The 20217-nt window shown below is 42.9% G+C and overlaps 1 protein-coding gene across 2 annotated transcripts in view; it reads right to left on the bottom strand.

Moving 5' to 3' along the window:
- Positions 1 to 20217, bottom strand: part of MALT1 (MALT1 paracaspase) — an 83533-nt gene that overhangs the window by 57375 nt on the left and 5941 nt on the right. For both annotated transcript variants that reach the window (XM_066602545.1, XM_066602546.1), the window contains exon 2: positions 2581 to 2747. In XM_066602545.1, coding sequence (XP_066458642.1) covers positions 2581 to 2747 — 167 coding nt within the window. The remainder of the gene's footprint in view (positions 1 to 2580; positions 2748 to 20217) is intronic.

The following is a 20217-nucleotide window of genomic DNA, read 5'->3' as shown; positions in this document are numbered from 1 at the left end:
CACAGGGAAAATGAAGCATTGCACTCTTTTTATTTAAGTCAATGGGCTGTCTATGTATTGAATGGTCCTCCATTGAAAGAGAGGGATAGGCTCTTTTATTATCTTTTTACATTTTATTAAAGATGGAGCTCCTCTTCATCAACTCAGAGTTTCACTAAATAGTTTTTATTCTTTTGAAGTGTCTTCATAAGGAATATAATGGTGATGGTGCAAGGAGGCTGAGCAGAAAATGTAACTGTACTACCCACTGAATTGTCAGTGTTGTCACATGCCTCTGTATTCAATGCCTTCATACAAGGATCTATTTGTAGGGTTGGACTGATCCACTAGAGTGGGCTTAAAGTGTACCTGACTTTTCAGGAGCCTTTTCAGATTAAGCTGCCATATGTGAACATGAGGAATAACACTGTATCTGACCATTATATGACTTGTATCCTGAATTTATCACTAGTATCCCCTTTGCAGGCTGCATCTCCAATTCTCAGTTCTCTCTGAGCTTGTTGGTGTAAAACTAGCTACCATGATGTTTTCATACACTGCAGACATAAGAGATCAGGATCTCTTCTCTACGAGTATCTCTGAGTTGGTGGGTGTAGACTACTGATACAATTTCTCCATACACATCCAGAAGAAGGGGTCTTGCTCTCATATCTCTCTGTGCTGCTGGGTGTAGACTAGCTGCATACACTGCACACATAGGACAGAAAAATCTTCTCTAGTTCTGATTTGGTGGGCATAGAATACTGATGTGATGTTTCCATACACTGCACACATAGGAGAGCAGGATTTTGTCTCTATTTCTGAGCTGATGGATACTGCTATAATGTCTTCTATACTCTGTGCAAATGGAGAGAAAATCATATTCTGCTCACTAACTGTCTGTAACACACAAAGGAATAGCATCATCAGGGCAAACACTAGAAAAGTACTGAGCAGTGCTGATGTGAATGCATTACAGAAAATCCCTCACTATTAGCTCTAACAGCACACCTGTATGAGCCTCTGCTTCTCTCCTCCTCCCACCTCCCCTACAATGGACAACATGAGTCATTTCCCTGCTCCACTTCCTGTGTTCCATCTAGTAAACTCTGTTGATAGAGACAGACTTCACTGTACAACAGGCAGTGGACAGCATATTAGAAAAAAGGGAGACTCTAGTCACCGTTACTTTAGAGGCATTTTTCAGTGCAAAAACATGATTTTAGGTAAATAAAGTGATTTGCACTTTTGCTAGTTACCACATTGAGTTTCACATAAGTACAAGTTGTTTGAAAAGTTAGTGACCATTTAGGCCTCGGTCACAGGGCGTTTTTTCATGCGATTTGCGCATCGCATAACGGATGCGCATCCTCAAATCGCGTGACCGGGGCCGACGATTCGCTGAAAAATCAGCACCTAGCAGCGTTTTCAGTGAAACGGCCCAGCGCTGCCCACTATCCTCTGCCACAGCTGTGCCACAGCTGTGGCAGAGGAGAACGATGTTCGCCCATTGAATTCAATGGAACTGGCAATACAGCCGGCTCCATTGAAAGCAATGGGCTGCCAGTGAGCGCTGGATGAATTTTCGCGAAGGGCTTAAAAATATAAGCCCTTCCCTGAAAAGCATCCTGAAAATGTGTGAAAAAAAAAAAAAAAAAGTATACTCACCTTTTTCCTGCAGCTCTCAGCTGTCATTCAATAGCTGAGAGCTGCCTCTAATTGGTCCCTGCGCTCAGCTGATCAGAGGCAGCACTCACTCACCCATTCATGAATACATGAATGGGTGAGTGAGAGCTGCCTCTGTTTGGTGAGGGCTGTGACCAATCAGAGGCAGTCCATTCAGCAGGCGGGGATTTTAAATCCCTGCCTGCTGAATACTACACAGAGCAGTTCAGGAGAACTGCCGGCCGGCCGCGGCTGAACTCCAGTTGCAGGAAAAAGGTGAGTATACTTTTTTTTTTTATTTTTACACATTTTCAGGATGGTTTTTCAGGGAAGGGCTTATATTTTAAGCCCTTCCCTGAAAATTCATCAAGCGCTTGCTGGCAGCCCATTGCTTTCAATGGAGCCGGCTGTATTGCCGGCTCCATTGAATTCAATTGGAGAACATCGTTCTCCTCGGCAACAGCTGTGCCACAGCTGTGGCAGAGGAGAACGATCTTTAGTATATGTTCTCAATGGGGTCGGCGCTGCTGCCGCCGGCCCCATTGAGCGCATATATAGAACACAACGATGCGCAGAACGCAGATAGGCGCGTTCTGCGAATCGTTGTGTCCTATAATTTATCGCACATCCGCATAAAAAGCGGACATGTGACCGCTCCCTTTGCGAAGCATTGGGTCTATATATACGCGGATCGCATGCACAAATCGCGCGAAAAAACGCACGTGTGACCGAGGCCTTATGCTTTGACTAAATAATAGTGTAATAAAAGGTCCAGCAGAAGACTACTCTACATGATTCCACTCTCTGCACCTCTATAGCTACACTATTTCTAACACCCTTTATGACTCCTGCTGTTTAACATAATGAATTCTTATATTAGTAGATGAACCACATGGACAATAAAACCCCATAAATTATAACTTTGCAGCCACTCACCCGGAGGACTCAGGATCTGGATAGCATTCGACTGACCAATGTTTTGTAATAAATCCGCCAGCTCCTTGGTCGTACATCCTTGATCGCCCATCAATCTCAGCAGACTGCGGGCAGGGCTTCCTTCTGGCTCCATCACCTTCAAGGAACACTGATGAAGTTCCAAGGAACTGGGGAGATGAAGTATGTAATGAATTCAGCACTTCTAATATTAGGTGATCACGTCTTTATATTGTAGCACTTTTAGGCTTCTAGCACTTTGATGAGCTCTTCACTTCCCTGGAAACACAGGAATAGACTTGTACTGTATGAAGGGCACTCTTTAGAACCAGTCAATGATTTCTGCTAGAGACAAGTGGCTCATTCAAGAAAGCAAATAGAAGCGAGGGGTTGGGGGGCCCTAAAATGGCCCCAAGGACGTATTCACACAGGTGATTTTTGCATGAAAATTTCAGACTGAGAAAAACAAATCAATGGGGAAACGGAAATGGGCATTTTTTAATCGGATGGACAGTCCAATTTAAAAAAAAAAAACAGGTCTTATTTTTGCGTGATGTTTTTGGATGAAAATTGCCATTCAAGTCAGTAGGTGAGTAAAAGTAAAAATATCGATTGCACTCACATGATACAAATATGATCCAACTTGTACACTTGTAACCATAAGGAAAATGAGGAGAGCCAGACAACTAAGAAGTGAAGAGGTGGTACATTTAGGGCTCCTGCAGACGGGGGCACAAAATCGCTTGCGCAAACTGCAGAGAGTAAAAGCCATTGATTTCAATGAGTTCCCGCACATTCAGCGTTTTTGTGCTATGTTTTCTTGTCCGTGGAAATATACGCAACATGCTCTATTTTTGTGAGCATTTCGCAGTATTAACCCTTTCCAATCCACTGTCTGACGTCTGAGGACATTCTGATTGAGGCCTGTACAGCTCCGATGTCAGAAGACGTCCGGCAGGGCATTCTTACTGTATATAAGTGGCCACTCTGTTGTCGGGGGCCTCTCCAGCATGTCTCATACAGCAGTACTCGCTCTAGCCAGCAGATGGCTCCACTGTATAATGGCAGAAAGAGGAAGCCCCCTAGGAAACTCTGAATCCAAAATTGGATTGCAAAGGGTTAATCGATAATGCCAGAAACTAACCAGGTGGTCGGTGCAATCATGGCACAGCTGTATCCCATGCCAATGAAAATGGGCCTAGCAGCATAGAAAACTACTGTAGAATGTGCGGATACATGCATGAAAGCATGTGATAGCGCTCCCTTCAAAGTGCAATAATGTAACTCTCTCACGAACATATATACATCTACACTCCTCTGTAAAAGCCCTTATGTATATTTGAATGAAAAATAAGGCCTTTTTTATGGATTGCAGTCACAATCGACAGTGGGAATACATCTATAGTCTACTTTCACATGGTCAAGCGCAATATTGTGTTTGCCAACATGCATTTTTTTAACAACGGCCCATTATTTTCTATGGGTGCATAAAAAAAAATGCATCACAATCAGGTCATGCCAATAACATTTATGTGAATGCGATCCATTTTTAACACGGTTATTATGGGGTCCGCATAGAAAAAAACAAAAAGGGCAGAGTAGAGAAAAGCTCACGATTAAAAATGTATGCTTTTTGTGAGTGTGACTCAAAAAAATAGCAAAAAATAGCATGCCAGTCTAAGTTCACCATTTTACATTGTACTTCAGCTGCCAATTACCTTCCAAGCTGATAGTTTTTAGCTGTTTCTTTGTTGCAATTACTGACATGGATTAAACATATGAAAAACAATAGAAGTGACAAATTCTATCAAAATAAAAAGCTTTTATTTTTGAACTTTCACTGGAAACTACTCATCCACGGTCCACTTCCTTATTTTTGAAGCATCGGTGTAGCATCTGAATCACCACTTATCAGGTTTTAACTTTTGAACAAATGCAAATCTGCTTAAAGGGGCTTTTTATATCCATGATTCATGTTTAGGGGAAATCCTGCTCCTCAGTTTTGGTTGGGATCTCTAATGTTCTTACACAATCCCCAAATATTATTTAAGGTGGCCTGACTAAAATTAGTAGGAGTCTTTGCATAGACATCTGCTGGCTCTTTTTACCTCTATCATCTCTCCTCCTTCAGATCTCTACATTCATTTTCTAAAAGGTCCAAGAATGTATGAATGACTCTTCGGGACCCTTGTTTCGCATGGAGACATGGGCCAGCATTAAGATATCAAAGCCTGAGGCTGTACACAGGACATCTGTCGTCTGAATAGTCCCTCGATGGAGTCAATGTAAGCAACTGTTCTGTGTAAACATGGCCACCAACTGGGTGATGAGCGAGAATTTGTTTACTAGTTGGTTGATTAATTAGCAGGTGGTGTAAACAGGTAATCGTTGTTTTTCAATGACTAACCAAAACTTTGCACACAAGTTTGCACTTGATTGGTGTGCACTCTCCAATGAACGTTGATAGGCTCCTCCTTTTTTTTAACATTTAGCTCTCTCAGTTAATGTTCATTGGTACATGTGCAAGTGATCCTCCACTGAGCAGTCCCTGTAGGCTTCGGAAGAACGCCTACTGCCACAGTCTATGGCTGGTTTTGGTCTTGGAAGATTCACTTGATGTTTTGGTCTCTTTCTGGTTTGCCCTTCATTGGAGCATTCAGTGTCGCAGCCTCTCGCAGCAGGGAGTATTCACTCAAAGACTGCTAACACGTAATTATGTACATTTAATAGTCTCAGCAACCAATGAGCATGCATTGGGGAGGGGGCAGAATTTAAAATACACTCCCGGCAAAGAACCTCACACCCTCTAACTCGTCGACAAACAATATTTCAGCCCGTGTAAATGCTCCCAACACTTTGTTCAGGCATCACAAAATTGAACAAGTGAACAATAATTGTGTAAAAGCACACAAATAGTCATTGTTCAAGAAAATATTCATACAATAGTTGTCCCATGTGAAGCCACATGTTGCTGGTTTCACATCTGAAAGTCTCTGCCCTTCAAAGACCAATTGGGGCAAACATTTTCCCTAGAATTCCAGAATATCAACCAAAACCATTAAACAACACCTAAAAAGGTCTAGATCTTTCTTTATGTGGAGCGCCAACTTTAAAGGCTATTTGCAATTAACTTTTTTGCTTGGTACCAGACTACAAACAAACTGTGAATTTGGATCCCTCAGTCAGATTTTCTTCCATTTGTCCCCTAATTCTTTTCAATGCAAGAAGTGTGTGTTTTGGAAGAGGGACAGAAGAGAGTGTGACTGCAGAATCAGACTACACAAGGTTTGTTTGTAGTCTGTAACCATAGAGACCCATAGCATTGCATTTTACCTGTAGACACAAAATAGCAAGAAATTGGTAAACCACACCCTTTTCAAAGTTGTTTGCGTTTTTAAATTTATTTTAGATGTGTTAAAGCAATAAAAAGGTTTTTCAGGCATAGTAGACACATCCTTTAAAGGCAGCTGGTGCCAGAGACAGTGTTACCTGCTCTCTATGTTTTCCCATATGAGTGAGGGTGCATTCAGACGATCGTATATCTGCTGGGTTTTCATGCCCAACCGATATACATTGTCCCTCTCTGCAGGGGGAGGAAGCTGTAAGAGCCGGGAGCATTGCACTGAGCTCCCGCCTCCTCTCCACCCCCTCTCCACCCCTCACCACTATTTGCAATAGAAGGGGCGGGGCGGGGTGGAGCTAAGTTCCCGGACGTAGCTCCGCCCCGTTCCACCCTCCCATTGCAAATAGTGGCGAGGGGCGTAGAGGGGGTGGGGAGGAGGCGGGAGCTCAGTGCACTGCTCCCGGCTCTTCCAGCTTCCTCTCCCTGCAGAGAGGGACGACGTATATCAGCTGGGCGTGAAAACCCAGCCGATATACGGTCGTCTGAATGCGCCCTTAGAGGAAAGAAGGATTAAAAAAATCTTAACCTTCTGAAGGAGACTCATCCATGATAAAAAAAATACTTAATGATCTAAATTTTCAGACTGTGAAAAATTGCTTTACTTGGGACCATCTTGAGATATTGTCCATAATTCTATAGTTACTGCTAGATACATTGTAACTGCAGTAAGTTGCTAGACATACAGGTTCCCCTCAGGCCCTTTCGACCTAATGACAGCTTATGGCTGCTGTTAGCAGTGACCGCTTAAAATTACTCCCATCATTGCACTCCAATCACCTATCAGATTTGTTACCCACTCACGGAAATGTGAATGAACCCACTGGCATCAATGCGTTCTATTTTCTGTGCAGAAATACATTTGTGTGAAGCTGGCCTAAGGGATGAAACCTTTTATAACTATAAAACCTATAAGCTATCTAGAGCTCTCCACAATACCATAAACCATATTCATATAAAACAAGATACTACATACCTACAAACAGGACACACATAAAAGCCTACAGTATATAATCAAGTATTTTATTAATTCAGTGAAACATAAATCAGGACATGGTATATAAAAATACCCAAGTCAAATACATATGAGCAACTCAAAGGTCAGAGCCTCTGACTCCTCCCTCCACAGCAGTGGCTGGACTGGAGCTGCATAGGGAGGAGTGAGTACTTCCTGGTGGTCCTAATGATCAGTTGCAGTACAAAAGCACTATAACTGATAATTATGGAAGTGATCAGGGGGGGTCTGGCACTACCAAACCCTCCTGACACTGGACTAAAAGATGCACACACTTTTTAGCAAGATTTTCTCTTTCGAAAAATTGCATCTTTAAGTAAAAAAAATATAGTATGCTGAGTTTGCTCATATGTATATGTCATGGGTGTGGCCTTTTATAACTAGCTACATTTTCTGTTCAAAATTTCCCATAACTTTGTAGAATGGATACAATTATTTAGGATGGATTGTAGATGGAAATGGCCTTCAAATTGAGAATTTAGCAGATGACCTATGAAACCGCACTTTAGGGGCAGAGTGATGACCCAATATGCAACTTAAAGCTCCAAGACCCCCATGTAAAATCTGTAATAGGCTTTCACCCACCATGTGCCATTTAAAATACTGGTGTCATATTTGGTAGAGGGGTCTTTGGGTCTCCTCAGGTTTAGAGGCCAGGGTACAACTATTTGCTCTAGACTCCCTATGGGTATGCTCATGAAGGTGTCTGTTTAACAGTTTATATATTTTATGACAATTAATGACAGGTGCCATTTGTAGCCCTGCACAGTGAGTCAGTCTATTTTAACAAAAGAGAAGTTGGATCAGTTATTTGATACTTCTAGACCACAAATTCTGCAGTTTGCACGGAGATGTTCATTGCATCTTCCTCCTTGTTATTTTTCTCAACATAAATGTGGTTAATATGGCCAAGAGAGAGTATATTATAGACTTGTAAGACTTTTACAATGAGTGTTATGTCTATAACAATAGAAAATTCCCCAAATACCCCTTTAAGGCCTGAGCTACAGACCTGAATTGCCTTCAATATGGTTGAGCTGTCTTACCCTTCATAACTTTTAGTCTGTGGTGTTTAAAATTATACATGAAGTGACGAGTACTCATATCGCTGATTCCCTGGAGACCACCATTATTTTCATGTTTGGTCCAATCCACTTATAAATTTTCTCTTACATTCCACCTCCTGGAAGCCACTAGAATGGTCATCACCACCAGTGGAAGTAAACAGACTCCCTCAACTCTGGGTAATAGGGTGAAATTCTCAGGGCAGTCTCTGGTGTGAGAGATATAGATGCATTGACCAGAGTGATGAAGTTAAACCCTTTACTGATTGCTACGCATTGTGGCGCTAAATCGTCACCTGCTTTTTTGTTTTCTCCTGTTTTCTAGTTTGATTTTGGGGCAGTTGTGATGTAACTGTCCCACAGCTGATCTATTGGAATGGGTCAACTGCCCACACTGCTACAGATTATACTTGTTTGTAGAGAATTTCTTGATTGGCTATCTTTTCTTTAACTATTCCTGGCTTCTGCTGTGCATTACTGGCTATGGTGTAAGCTATGTACGTTTTAATCCAGTATTCCTTGTTGGTTCTAGTATCGTTTTTCTTCTCTAGCTTTGTTTCTTCCTTTAGATATTCCTAGTTCTGCCCCTGCTTCTTAGCCTTGTAGCTTGTCATTGCTTTTTACCTGTTTGTATTTGTCTTTGTCTTGCGTCTTACTTCAGCTCTGCTCAGTTTTGTATTCATGTCTCTGGGTCTTAGTACCATCTCATTGCTTGTCAGGGTCAGTTTTTTGAGTTTCCACTGGGGATATTCTTAGGGATACTCAGGGACAGTGGTGTCTGATGTTAAGGTCAACACTACAAAGATTAGTGGAATTAATTATAGCAGCTAAAGGGATGATCCCTTTCTGGTGCAATACAGAAACACCAAACTGTGGAATGTGGATTCCATAGCTCTCTTTTATGCAGGGAGCAGACTCTACTTGTAAGATTGTTGATTCCTCATACCCACAATATAAGTATGTTTTATATTTAGGGAAGGTTTTTACCTTTTTTGTCAACCTCACATGTTTATTGCAAAGTATAACAATCCCCATCTTCCCACCTACTTTACCTGGAACTTTGTGATGTGATTACTACTATCATGATGATCTGATTACCATCATAATTCTGTTCCTGTCATCTATCGGTGTGTTCCTGTTCTTGCAGGTTCGTTACTTAATATACATGCTCCATATTATTGCCCATTCAGCTATCCCATTGTTACATACACTGACACACCAAAAGTCATAGAACAGGAACTAATATCATGTAAGTGAAGTGCAGCAATGTGGAATTGATTCCGCAAGTGGAAGGAAGACATCTGGAGGGATTTTGAACTATGACACCTGGATAGTCATCCATAGCTCCATGGTACATAGTTGCAGAATCTCAGGTACAAATAGATCTCTGTACCACATCCCATAAATGCTTGGTTGGGCTTATGTTGAGCAAGCATACAGCTATACCATTCATAGGAACTTTTCAATATGCTATTCGGAACCAATTCTGGACACCTTGGGCTTGATGGCACAATGAATTATCCTGCTGGGATATCACATCATTGTGGTGGGGGTGCATATGTCAGGCTGCAAATAGTCACCAAGCAGTGAAATGTAGCATGCACCAGTCAACGACATGTTTAGTTGAACCGACGGACCCAACCCATGTCATAAGAACGCACCCCACACCAATATGAAACCACCACTAGCCTGCTCAGTGAACTGTCGACAACTGAGGTCCACGGCTTTGTGGGGTCTGCACCACACAGAAACATTACTATCAGTCTAAAACAATTGGCAACATAACTCATCGGACCACGCCGCATGTTGCCAGTCCTCTAGTGCCCAGTTAGCAACCTCATGAGCCCAGGTGAGGCTCTGTGTCCGGTGTTGTGGTGTTAACAAAGGCACTCTGGTGGGTCTTCTGCTCTCATATTCCATGGAAGTGAAAAAACACAGCCCTGACCTGCACGATATGCATGTGGGTCCTCCTGCACTGAATGTGGTTGTGATTTCTGCCAGACTCACTTATCTGTTTGCACAAACAATTTTAGTCAGACACACAGATCGCGAACCACCATTAAATATCTGTGGGCGGCCACTGTGATGTCCACTGTGGGTGGTAATGCCTTCTAGAACGTTAAATATTCACACAACTTTGGAAGTGCAATGCCCCATCCGTCTGGCCCCCACTATCATGTCTTGTTCCAACTCCAATAATTCACTTTGCCTTGCCATGAGCCTGCTGACTGGTGTTCAACCTCACAAGATAACATCTCACAACTTATACAGGTGTGGGCAATTCCAAGCCATTCCCTGAGCCAACGACACTTCATACTCAATTTACATACTACTATCCCATGAATTTTGACATTTCAGTGTAATTCGGCCCTACAGTAAGTTCTGGAGGTATCTGAGTACTGGGAGACACCATTAATACCCAGGAAAGGAGACTACTAAAGGTGACGTCCAATTCTGCTGCTTACGTCCAGCTGGTTTTGTTACATTTTGTTACATCAGGTATAAACCAACAAGGAAGAGCAAGTGTTTAAATATACAGGGGGTGGACAAAAATATGGAAACACCATACAAAATGCATGCCTTAAAATTGGTCTCAACATGTCTTATTGAAATATAATTAATATTCCCATCTAACTTAAGTTGAGGTACAGATACTGCCAGGCAGAAGCGAATATTGACCCGATCATCCATTGGTGGGGGGGTTTGAGCCAGTCAGTTGCTGTTACCAACTGTCTCCCAAAACCACCCAGAGCAGGGCAAGAGGTGAAGTAAATTTGGCAGAAGAGCTCTCAGCCAAGCAGGGGTCAAAAAGGCAGCTCAATGCTAATGGTTAAAATCCCATGCATTCCGTATGGTGTTTCCCTATTTTTGCCCACCCCCTGTATGTTTTAGCAGATAAACAGTGAACTGGCCAATAAAGAACAGAAGGACCTTTTACCTTCTACTCTGAAGACTACAGAATTTGGAATTCATTGTATATTTCATTACAGAAACAGTGGATAGTCACCTTATATGACTTAGGGTCATCCAGACCTTCCAGGAAGGGGACTCTTTTGGCTTCCTTCGAATGAATAAGGCTCTATGGCTATACTTGACGTTCGCACTGGGACCTTTCCTGCTGCACATGCTAAACATGTTCGCATAACATCCTATGTATATAGTCTTCCACAAAGCTGTCAGCTTAGGTGAGGCTAGCGGGGCTGAACTGCTGTCTGCTTCACAATTTTTGAAAGCTGCTGTTGTGCAGCATGAATGGAGAAACACAAAGTAGCAAAGTGCAAATGTGTAAAGTAAGAGGAAAGCAAAGTGTTTTTGAAGTTACACAACTTTCTATAAAAATGTAAATTGGGAAATGTTGCTGAAAGTGAAATGACTCTTCAGAGCTTCTACACAAGGTACTTCGGCTCCGACTATAAATATCATGCCGAGAGCTTCCTCACTGTAGGTGCAGAACAGGTCACTTCCTTCCTCTGTTTTTGTCATACGCCACTTGTAATTGTACATTATTACTGTCAGCAAGGGCATTTCTAGCAAAAAAATGTCCTGGACACAAAATCATAACCTGTTGACTTTACGTGATCCATTCCTTATTCTTTTCTGTTATCCACCTGGGATGAAACCCGTTGGCTGCCATTGACCATAGACACAATAAAAAGGCAAGAATGTTATTAAGGTACCTTTACACGGGCAAATAGCATCCAAATAATCGCTGTAAACAGCTAAATTGGGCAATCGTCGTCCCGTGTACATGCAGCCACCGACAGGACACTCAGTGAGACATTGCTGACTTGTTGGAGTAGATTGGTAACTATCGGCCGGTGTAAACAGGCAGTCATTCATCTATGAAAGACTGCCTGTTTGCAGAGAATGGAGGCGGGTGGAAGCGATCTTCAGTCCGCTCCGTCTCCATTCTCTGCACAATTATCGCTCCTCTGTGAGAACAATAGTTGTTAGGATGGCTGTCGATATGTATCTTTACAGTCCGTACCCATTAGCAGTGTAATTCTCTGTTATCAGAAAAAAATCAGTCTAATCACAAACACTAATCGGCGGCGTTTAACATGTACGGATTTGTAAAGCTTCCCTTGATCTTGATACTATAATAGCTGTATAAATTTGTATGCAAGGATCTGCACCCCCACCCCACCCCCCAATAAAAATAAAAATCATTATTTCACTGGCGATAAAAAAAAAAAGTATAATGTATGTCAGAATTATCAGGATTATCAGTGCTTTAAGGGTGACAAATTTTTAACACGTTCCCTACCTGGGTTATTAAATTATGTGCGTGAAATGCTCAGAATGTAGCACTCCGCAGAAAATTATGTCTAAACTAATAGTCCAATAAATCAATTACAATGCTTCAAATATATTATAGTAATAATTTATTCTAGAACAGTTCATTATATAAATACAGCACCAAAACCAATATCATAAGTACAGCACCAGAACCAAGCTCAGTACATAAATACAGCACCACAACCAAGCTCACTACATAAGGACACCGCCAGAACCAATATCAGTAACGGGATAAACTGTATAGTCAAGTCAGCCCCTGCTATTTAAGTTTGTGCTTCCTAGTACAATTTGTATGACAGGAGTTGTCAGTTCACAAACTAGAATGTTACTATCCATCATCACTCTAAAGACCATACAGTGACTACCTGACTGACCAGAGGAAGCCAGAATAAACAATGAGATTGTGACTCACACATGACGTCATTTCTAATTAGCATTGTTGTGTTCTTCTCCATCCAGACCGGCATGACAGCTTCTCTTGGACACAACTTGTTTCTTCAGAGGTTGCCACACAGATGTCTTTGGCTCTTTGCTTTTTCATATCCGTAATCCCTATATTAAGATAACATTAATAGTGCTACACATGGTTTCCCCTAAATACTGCATAAGGGCGCCCACACACTGGCGATTTTTTTTTCTTTGCGTTTTGCGTTTTTTCTCAAGAGCAATTAGTATTGAATGTGCTCCTGTCCACTGGCGTTTTTTTTTGCGGTGCGTTGCGATTTTTAACATAGGAACTGTCAGTTGCATATGTGTCCTTATTTTTCTCCTAATGCACCCATGAATGTCAATGGAAATTAATGGAAAAGGCTCGAAAAAGCCGCGAAAACGCCGCAAAAAAACGCACGGAAACGCGGCAAAACGCGCCGAAAACGCTGCGTTTTTCACGCACGAAAATCGCAAACGCCAGTGGGTGGGCGCCCTAATAGTGCACATCACAGCGCCCCCTATGTAATAAATGACAAGCCACACTGTGCCCCTATAATGAACAATGATCGGCGCTGTTCCACTGTAGTAAATAAGGAGCCATTCTGTTCCCCTATAGTAAATTTCCCTCTGTAGTAAACAAATAGCCATACTGTCCCCCTGCAGTAACAAATACCCCCTTGTAGTAAATAAGGAGCTATAATTTTCCCCTGCAGTAAATAAATAGCCAAACTGTTCCCCTGTAGTAAATAAGCAGGTATACTGTCCTCCTATAATAATAAATAGTCATATTAGTGCACTGTAGTAATAAATAGCCATAATGTCCCATGTAGAAATATATAACCATATTGTCCTCTGGAGTAATAGCCATCATCTCCTCCTCTGTAGTAATAGCCATATTGTCTTCATTATTAATAGCCAGATTGCCCGCCTTTAGAAATACCCATACTGTCCACTGTAGTAATAGCTAGATAGTCCACTTGTAGTAATAGCCAAATGGTGCCCTGCAGTAATAACTATATTGTCCCCTGTGGTAATAGCCATATTGCCCCGTTAGTAATAGCCATATTGCCCCCCTGAAGTAAAAGCCATAATGCTCCTGTAGTAATAGTTGTATTATCCCCCTTTAGTAATAGCCTTATTGTCCCCATTAGTAGTGGCCATATTGTCCCCTTCAGTAATAGCCATATTGCCCGGCTTTAGTAATAGCCATATTACCCCAGTTAGTAACAGCCATATTCTTTCCCTGAAGTAATAGCCATGTTGTCCTCATAATAAAATAATAAACTTACTTCCCCCACATTCCCATACAACCCTCCATCCACCTCTGAGCTGATTTCCAGCAGAACGACGCAGGCAAAGTGATGACATCATTACGCCACCAGTGTCACATAGAAGGTGCCATTCAGTGGAGCAGTGCTGCCAATATTAATTATATCTGCATCTTAAAGACAGGATACAAGTAACTTTAAATTCAGCCAGAGACGTTCCAGTCAGGAGCATTACTAATATGGGCCTAAATGCAGGCAGCGGCTATAAATTGTTGCCCCTTGTATTTAGAAAGGGGTACCGCCTTAGGCAGAGTGCTCAACTGGCCTCATAGACAGGACACCCCTGCCTAGAGGCAACTGCTGCTGAAAACTGGCTGTGGATGATTGACTGGAAATCGAGAAAACGTAACATCTTTATCACGACATTCTGTCAGCAGTTTGTTGTATAAACTATTAATATGTAGGGTCCCTTTAGGTGAATAGAAGGTGCAGCGATTATAGCATAGGCTGTCTATCCAACAATTCCCTCATATACATCTAATATTGAACATTCTGGAAGAGTGCTCTAGTAAAATAACAGGAAAGTAATGGATCCATGTTGCTCTTCTATGATACACTCAGTAAAATAAAAGCACACTCCATAGCATTCTGTACTTAGTCTACCTATGATGCTATAGGCACAGGCTGTCAGTGCTGACGTTAGGTTAGATGGCACCCTCTGTTGAAATTTTTTGGCTTCCCCATTAAAAAAAAACAAATACATATCTCTATCTCTATCACATTTATAGGCAGTCTGCCTGTATCTTTCTTGGCAGCAAAATAGCAGCATACCCACACCAGAACAGTTCAGTGAGTAAACACTGTACCACAACCAAGTTCATAACATAGATACAATAGTAGGACCAAGCTCACAACATAAATACAGCACTAGAACCAAGATGGATACACAAATAAAGTACCAGAACCAAACTCAGTAAATGGATGCAATACCAGAACCAAGCTCATAACATAAATACAGGACTAGAACCAAACTCAATACATGAATACAGCACCAGCTTATAACAGGGGCAGCGCTCTGATTGTGCATGTAATAGAAGCATATACTAATTTACACTCGGGGACTGACAACGTATGGGGTTAGGAACTAAGGCAAAAGTCAGCCTCAGGGTTTGAGATGGTATTCCAATAAAATGGCAGGTATTACCCAAATCCACCTAAAGGCAGAGAGCACAGAGAGATCAAAATATACTAGATGGTAAATAAATAACAAAGTTAAAACAGTGATCAGGTGCTCACAGGGTAAAGTGCAAACAGGTATAAGAATAAAATAAATCTTGTGATTTGTACAGCACCAACTTATTCCACAGCGCTTTCAGGTAATTTTTATTTATTACTCACCACCCCAAGCTGGGTACTCATTTTACCAACCTCAGAAAGGATAAAGGGCCGAGTCAACCTTGAGCCAGCTACCTTGAACTTGCAACCTTCAGGTCATGAGCAAGAGCTTAAGACTGCATTTCTGATACCTTAGCACTCTGTGCCACACTGGGCTTTTGTCAAACATCAAAGGGGCCCAGAGCCGCCCCAAAACATGTTGCAAACTACACTCTTTTTGGTTTTTGTCCTTTCTAACTATATTTTATGTGTCTCCTTTGGAGTATTAAAACATTTTTCAACTGAACCCTTTGGATAAGGATTCCTCGATATTAGTGTATCTTGACGCCACCAGGAAGTCCTGGTGGAGTCAAGATTGAAAGGGGTTGCAACCCCGTTTCCTGTCGGCCGCCTTGAAGAAGGGTGCATGTTGCTATTTAGGGCAGGACAATAGACCTTACCGGCGGCCGGCCACAACAAGTTATTCCGCTGCAAAGCATAGAGGGCTGCACCTCCATGACTTCCGAGCCCCCGCAGGAGTCACGCATTGCCACTGCTGAAATGCACTCCGCCTGCACAATAGAACAATGCAGCACGATACGCCTCACACTGCTGAGCCATAAGGAAACCCATAGCGCCCTGAACTGGATTAGCCTGTGGTGGTGCTGAAAGCGCTCCCTCCCCCATCCATTTCCGAACCCCGGTCGCCATAACGCAGGATACAGCAGCGGACACAGCCGCCAGGCAGCAGACACTTGACGCAGTAGGACTCCTGGGAGGACAGGGGACAGCGGCTTAGCTGATGTAACAGTGCAGCAGGTGAGCGGCCCATTACACACACCCAGCACTCCTCACTCACTGAGTATGGCGCTTCCCGATCCAATTAGGCAATTACAGGACCTTTGCTTCTTGACCCTATCAGGAACTGGGTGTGTGACAGGGGCGTTCCTCCTGTAAAACCCCTAGTTTTCTGGTGGCATCAAGATACACTAATACCGGATTCCTCTTTTGACTGAAAAGCGCCCTTTGGGAGGTCTCTGGGAGAGAGACCTCCCACAATACTAAGTGCATTTATTCTTATATTTGTGTGCACTTTCTCCTTATAACAGATATAACAATAGAACCAACCTCACATACATAGGTGCAATACCAGAACCAAGCTCATAACAAAAATACTACACCAGAACCAAGCTCAGAACACAAATGAGAAGTGGAACCAATGTCATAACAAATACACCACCAGATCTAAGCTCATAACATAAATACAGCCTCAGAACCGAGCTCATAACACAAATACAGTAGCAGAAGTAAGTGATTGTGTTGTGGAGGGGCCGTTTGGCTGCCAGCTACACTTCAAAACATCAGAAGGGATGAGACAAAACCATATGGAGGATAAACATCATTTGACTAGATGGACCTAAGGGGTGATTTCCTCCAGCCCAGTGTGGCATAGAGTGTTACGGCAGCAGAAATGCAGTCCTAAGCTCTCGCCCACGACCTGAAGGTTGTGAGTTCAATCCCCGCCTGGTTCAGGTAGCCGGCTCAAGGTTGACTCAGCCTTGCATCCTTCCGAGGTCGTTAACATGGGTACCCAGCTTGGTGGGGAAATCAATAAATTGCCTGAAAGCGCTGCGGAATTAGTTGGCACCAGGGGTGTAACTATAGGGGATGCAGTTGCACCTAGGCCCAGGAGCCTTGGGGGGCTGTGAGGTACTGAGGGAAGTAGTGGTAGACGGTCGCTATGTCGCCCCTAGGTTCCGATACTATGCATAAGGGGACTGGAGGAAGGTCACGTCCCGCTCTCGGAGGCATAAGAAACCAGGAGCGTAATGTGATCTCCAGCAAGCAGTTCCTGGAGATCTGTTCTTTAAAAATATCTGGGCCTGTTTTTTTTTTGGAATGGATGGCAGGTTGGTAGTGGGGCTGTTCATTCCACCTCCTCCACTCCAGGGTATACGCGAGCTCAATCACCCCAGGTGCTGAGGCTGAGCCACATCAAGGGTGCACATAAATAGCAGGGGCACGGACACAGAGGGGGCTAAGATGGCTGCTGGACCCTGGCAGCCTGTGTGACCGGCTGGAGATAGAAGCCCTGCTGTGCGCTGCACCTGCTAAGTGCGACCTGATCAGGCCGGGACGGCCTGATAGCTGGATTTGGGACTATTATTTGTTTGCCCGAAGCTAAGCTTGGACATTTATGTTGCTGTTATAAAAATAAACGCAGGTCCACCTGCTTTGGACTGCATCCGCTGGTGTTCCGTCTCTGAATCTCGCGAAACCCGCACGCTACCGAGCTATCACCCCACAGGGCCCATAGGGCTTCTCCATATATGAATTATATATTTGCATTGGAGTTTTAAGTTATGCCTGTGGTTGGCACTATACAAATAACAAGATTTATTTATTTTACACCCACCCGCTGCCCTCTCTACAAGCTGGTGGCCAGTGCTGTATGAGAAGGCACAGATTGCATGTAGCTGAGACAGACCATGCAGGCTGCCACAAAACAGCCGACACTCATGCATAAAAAACTAAAGTAGACAAAAAGGTAGAGAAGTTGCCCCGCCACGTCCAGTCTAACGCCAACATTTCTTTCAGTGCAGGGGAATGACGTCTGGAGTGACCCATTACACTGCGAGCAATGACTGCGCTGCACATTATTTATTTGCTCACGGCTTCCCTTTGCTGTAATTGGTTACGCTCAATCATAAAGTCATAAACTCAACGGTTAACTCATAATATTCCCTGGCACAGGACCCAGAGCAGCAGTATTGACATAAGCTCTTACAACAAGCTGCTATGTGATAACCTGAGTTAAACATTGTGTAGATACTGCAATTATCTGTAAATAACATGGGGACATATACAATAGCAAAATAAGTAAGTGAACCCTTTGGAATTCCCTAGATTTTTGCATTGGTGTGTTCTGATTGCTAACTAAGTGATAATAGACAAACACAATGTAACTAATGACACACAGCTGTATCCTTCCTGTCTTTTATTACTACCTCTACCTGTAAGTAATGTAAGCATACTGTAGATAAATGCTGCCTTCCCATCTCTTCCTAGAAATCATGCAAGAAAAGGTAGTACTGCCCCCTCTCTCTGTTACTAGAATGAGGAGCAAATATTAGTGCTATAAAATTCCTAAATAATATGTAAATTCAGGGGGTGGACAAAAATATGGAAACACCCTATGAAACGCATGGCTTAAATTACATGGGATTATAAATCATATTTCAATAAGACATGTAGAGACCGATTTTAAGTGGAGATAATATGACACAGATGCTGCCCGAGCAACAAGGATCCATTGGTCAGGGGTTTGAGCCACTCAGCTGCTGTTACCAGCTAGCTCCCAAAATCACACAGAGCAGGGCAAGAGGTGAAGTAAACACAAATTTGGCAGGAAAGCTCTCAGCCAAGCAGGGGTTAAAAGGGAAGCTCAGTGCTAATGATTAAAATCCAATGCACTTCGTACAGTGTTTCCATATTTTTTGTCCACCCCCTGTAGCTTTGCCTTTCTCTTAGGCCAGTTTCAAACGCCTTTATGCATCTATAATACAGATGAGTGTCCTGGTCCAACTGCAGGTCTACTGACCCAGGCTCAGAGCAATGGCGCTGGAACTGGTCGTCTGCTCTTATTGTCTGTCCTTATTAATGAATTACATTAGTCAGAGCACCAGCGTTGTATTCAGCTGCAATCTGCTTGACGGTTCAGCGCCTATTCATCAGTTGGCAGTGAGATTTTGGCCTTGGCTGCTCTAGCACCGATGATCAGGCCTTGTTGGAATGTAACAGGTGCAGAATATAATGCCGTTTATGGAAGGGCTTTACACGGGTTAATGAGAAAATTAATGTTTTACTGATACTTTTGTAATGACAGTTATAAAAACAAGTTATACTTAAGCAGTTATAAACCATGTGAACAATCTTCTACAGCTAGTATAACAGTATGGATCAATCTTCCAGGAACAGGTTCACTAGATATTATGTGCGCACCCTTAGATGTCTAAAGTCCACTCAGAAACACAGTAGTTCCTGGATTGCACCAAAGGACTCCTCTATTGCCAGTATGTACCGAGGCTCCGGGATGTCTTCAGACCCTTTCACTTTTTTACATTTTGCTATGTTGTGGCCTTGTGCAAATGAAAAAATCACATTTCCCCCATCATTGTGCACTCAGTACAAAGTAAATCTTTGTAGTTTTTTGAGCGATTCCAGTCTCCAGTCTTCTTGGGTATGATGCCACAAGGTTCGCACATCTGGATTTGGGGATTTTTTGCCATTTTTCTCTGCAGATCCTCTCACGCTCTGTCAGGTTGTATGGGGGCCGTCTGTGGACAGCCATATTCAGGTCTCTCCGGAGATGTTCGATTGGGTTCACGTCAGGGCTCTGTCTAGGCCACTCAAGGGAATTCAGAGTTGTCCCTCAGCTTCTCCTGGGTTGTCTTGGCTGTGGGCTTAGGGTCATTGTTTTGTTGGAAGGTGAACCTTCTGCCCAGTCTGAGGCCCCTTGTGTTCTGCATCAGGTTATCAATAATAAGAAAATATCTTTGCTCCATTCAGCTTTCCATCAGCCCTGACAGGTCTCCCTGTCCCAGTCGCTGCAGCATGATGCTGCCACTACCAGGCTTCACTTTAGGGATGGTATTGGGTAGGTGATGGGTGGCGCCTGGTTTCCTTCAGACATAATGCTTAGAATTGAGGCCAAAAAGTTCCATCTTCATATAATCAGACCAGAGAGTCCTTTAGGTGCTTTTTGGTAAACTCTATACGGCTTTCATGTGT

The sequence above is a fragment of the Eleutherodactylus coqui genome, chromosome 5, assembly GCF_035609145.1.
Source record: "Eleutherodactylus coqui strain aEleCoq1 chromosome 5, aEleCoq1.hap1, whole genome shotgun sequence".
NCBI lineage: Eukaryota > Metazoa > Chordata > Amphibia > Anura > Eleutherodactylidae > Eleutherodactylus > Eleutherodactylus coqui.
Note: the sequence above shows the minus strand (reverse complement) of the source record. Positions and strands in the feature narration are given on the sequence as shown.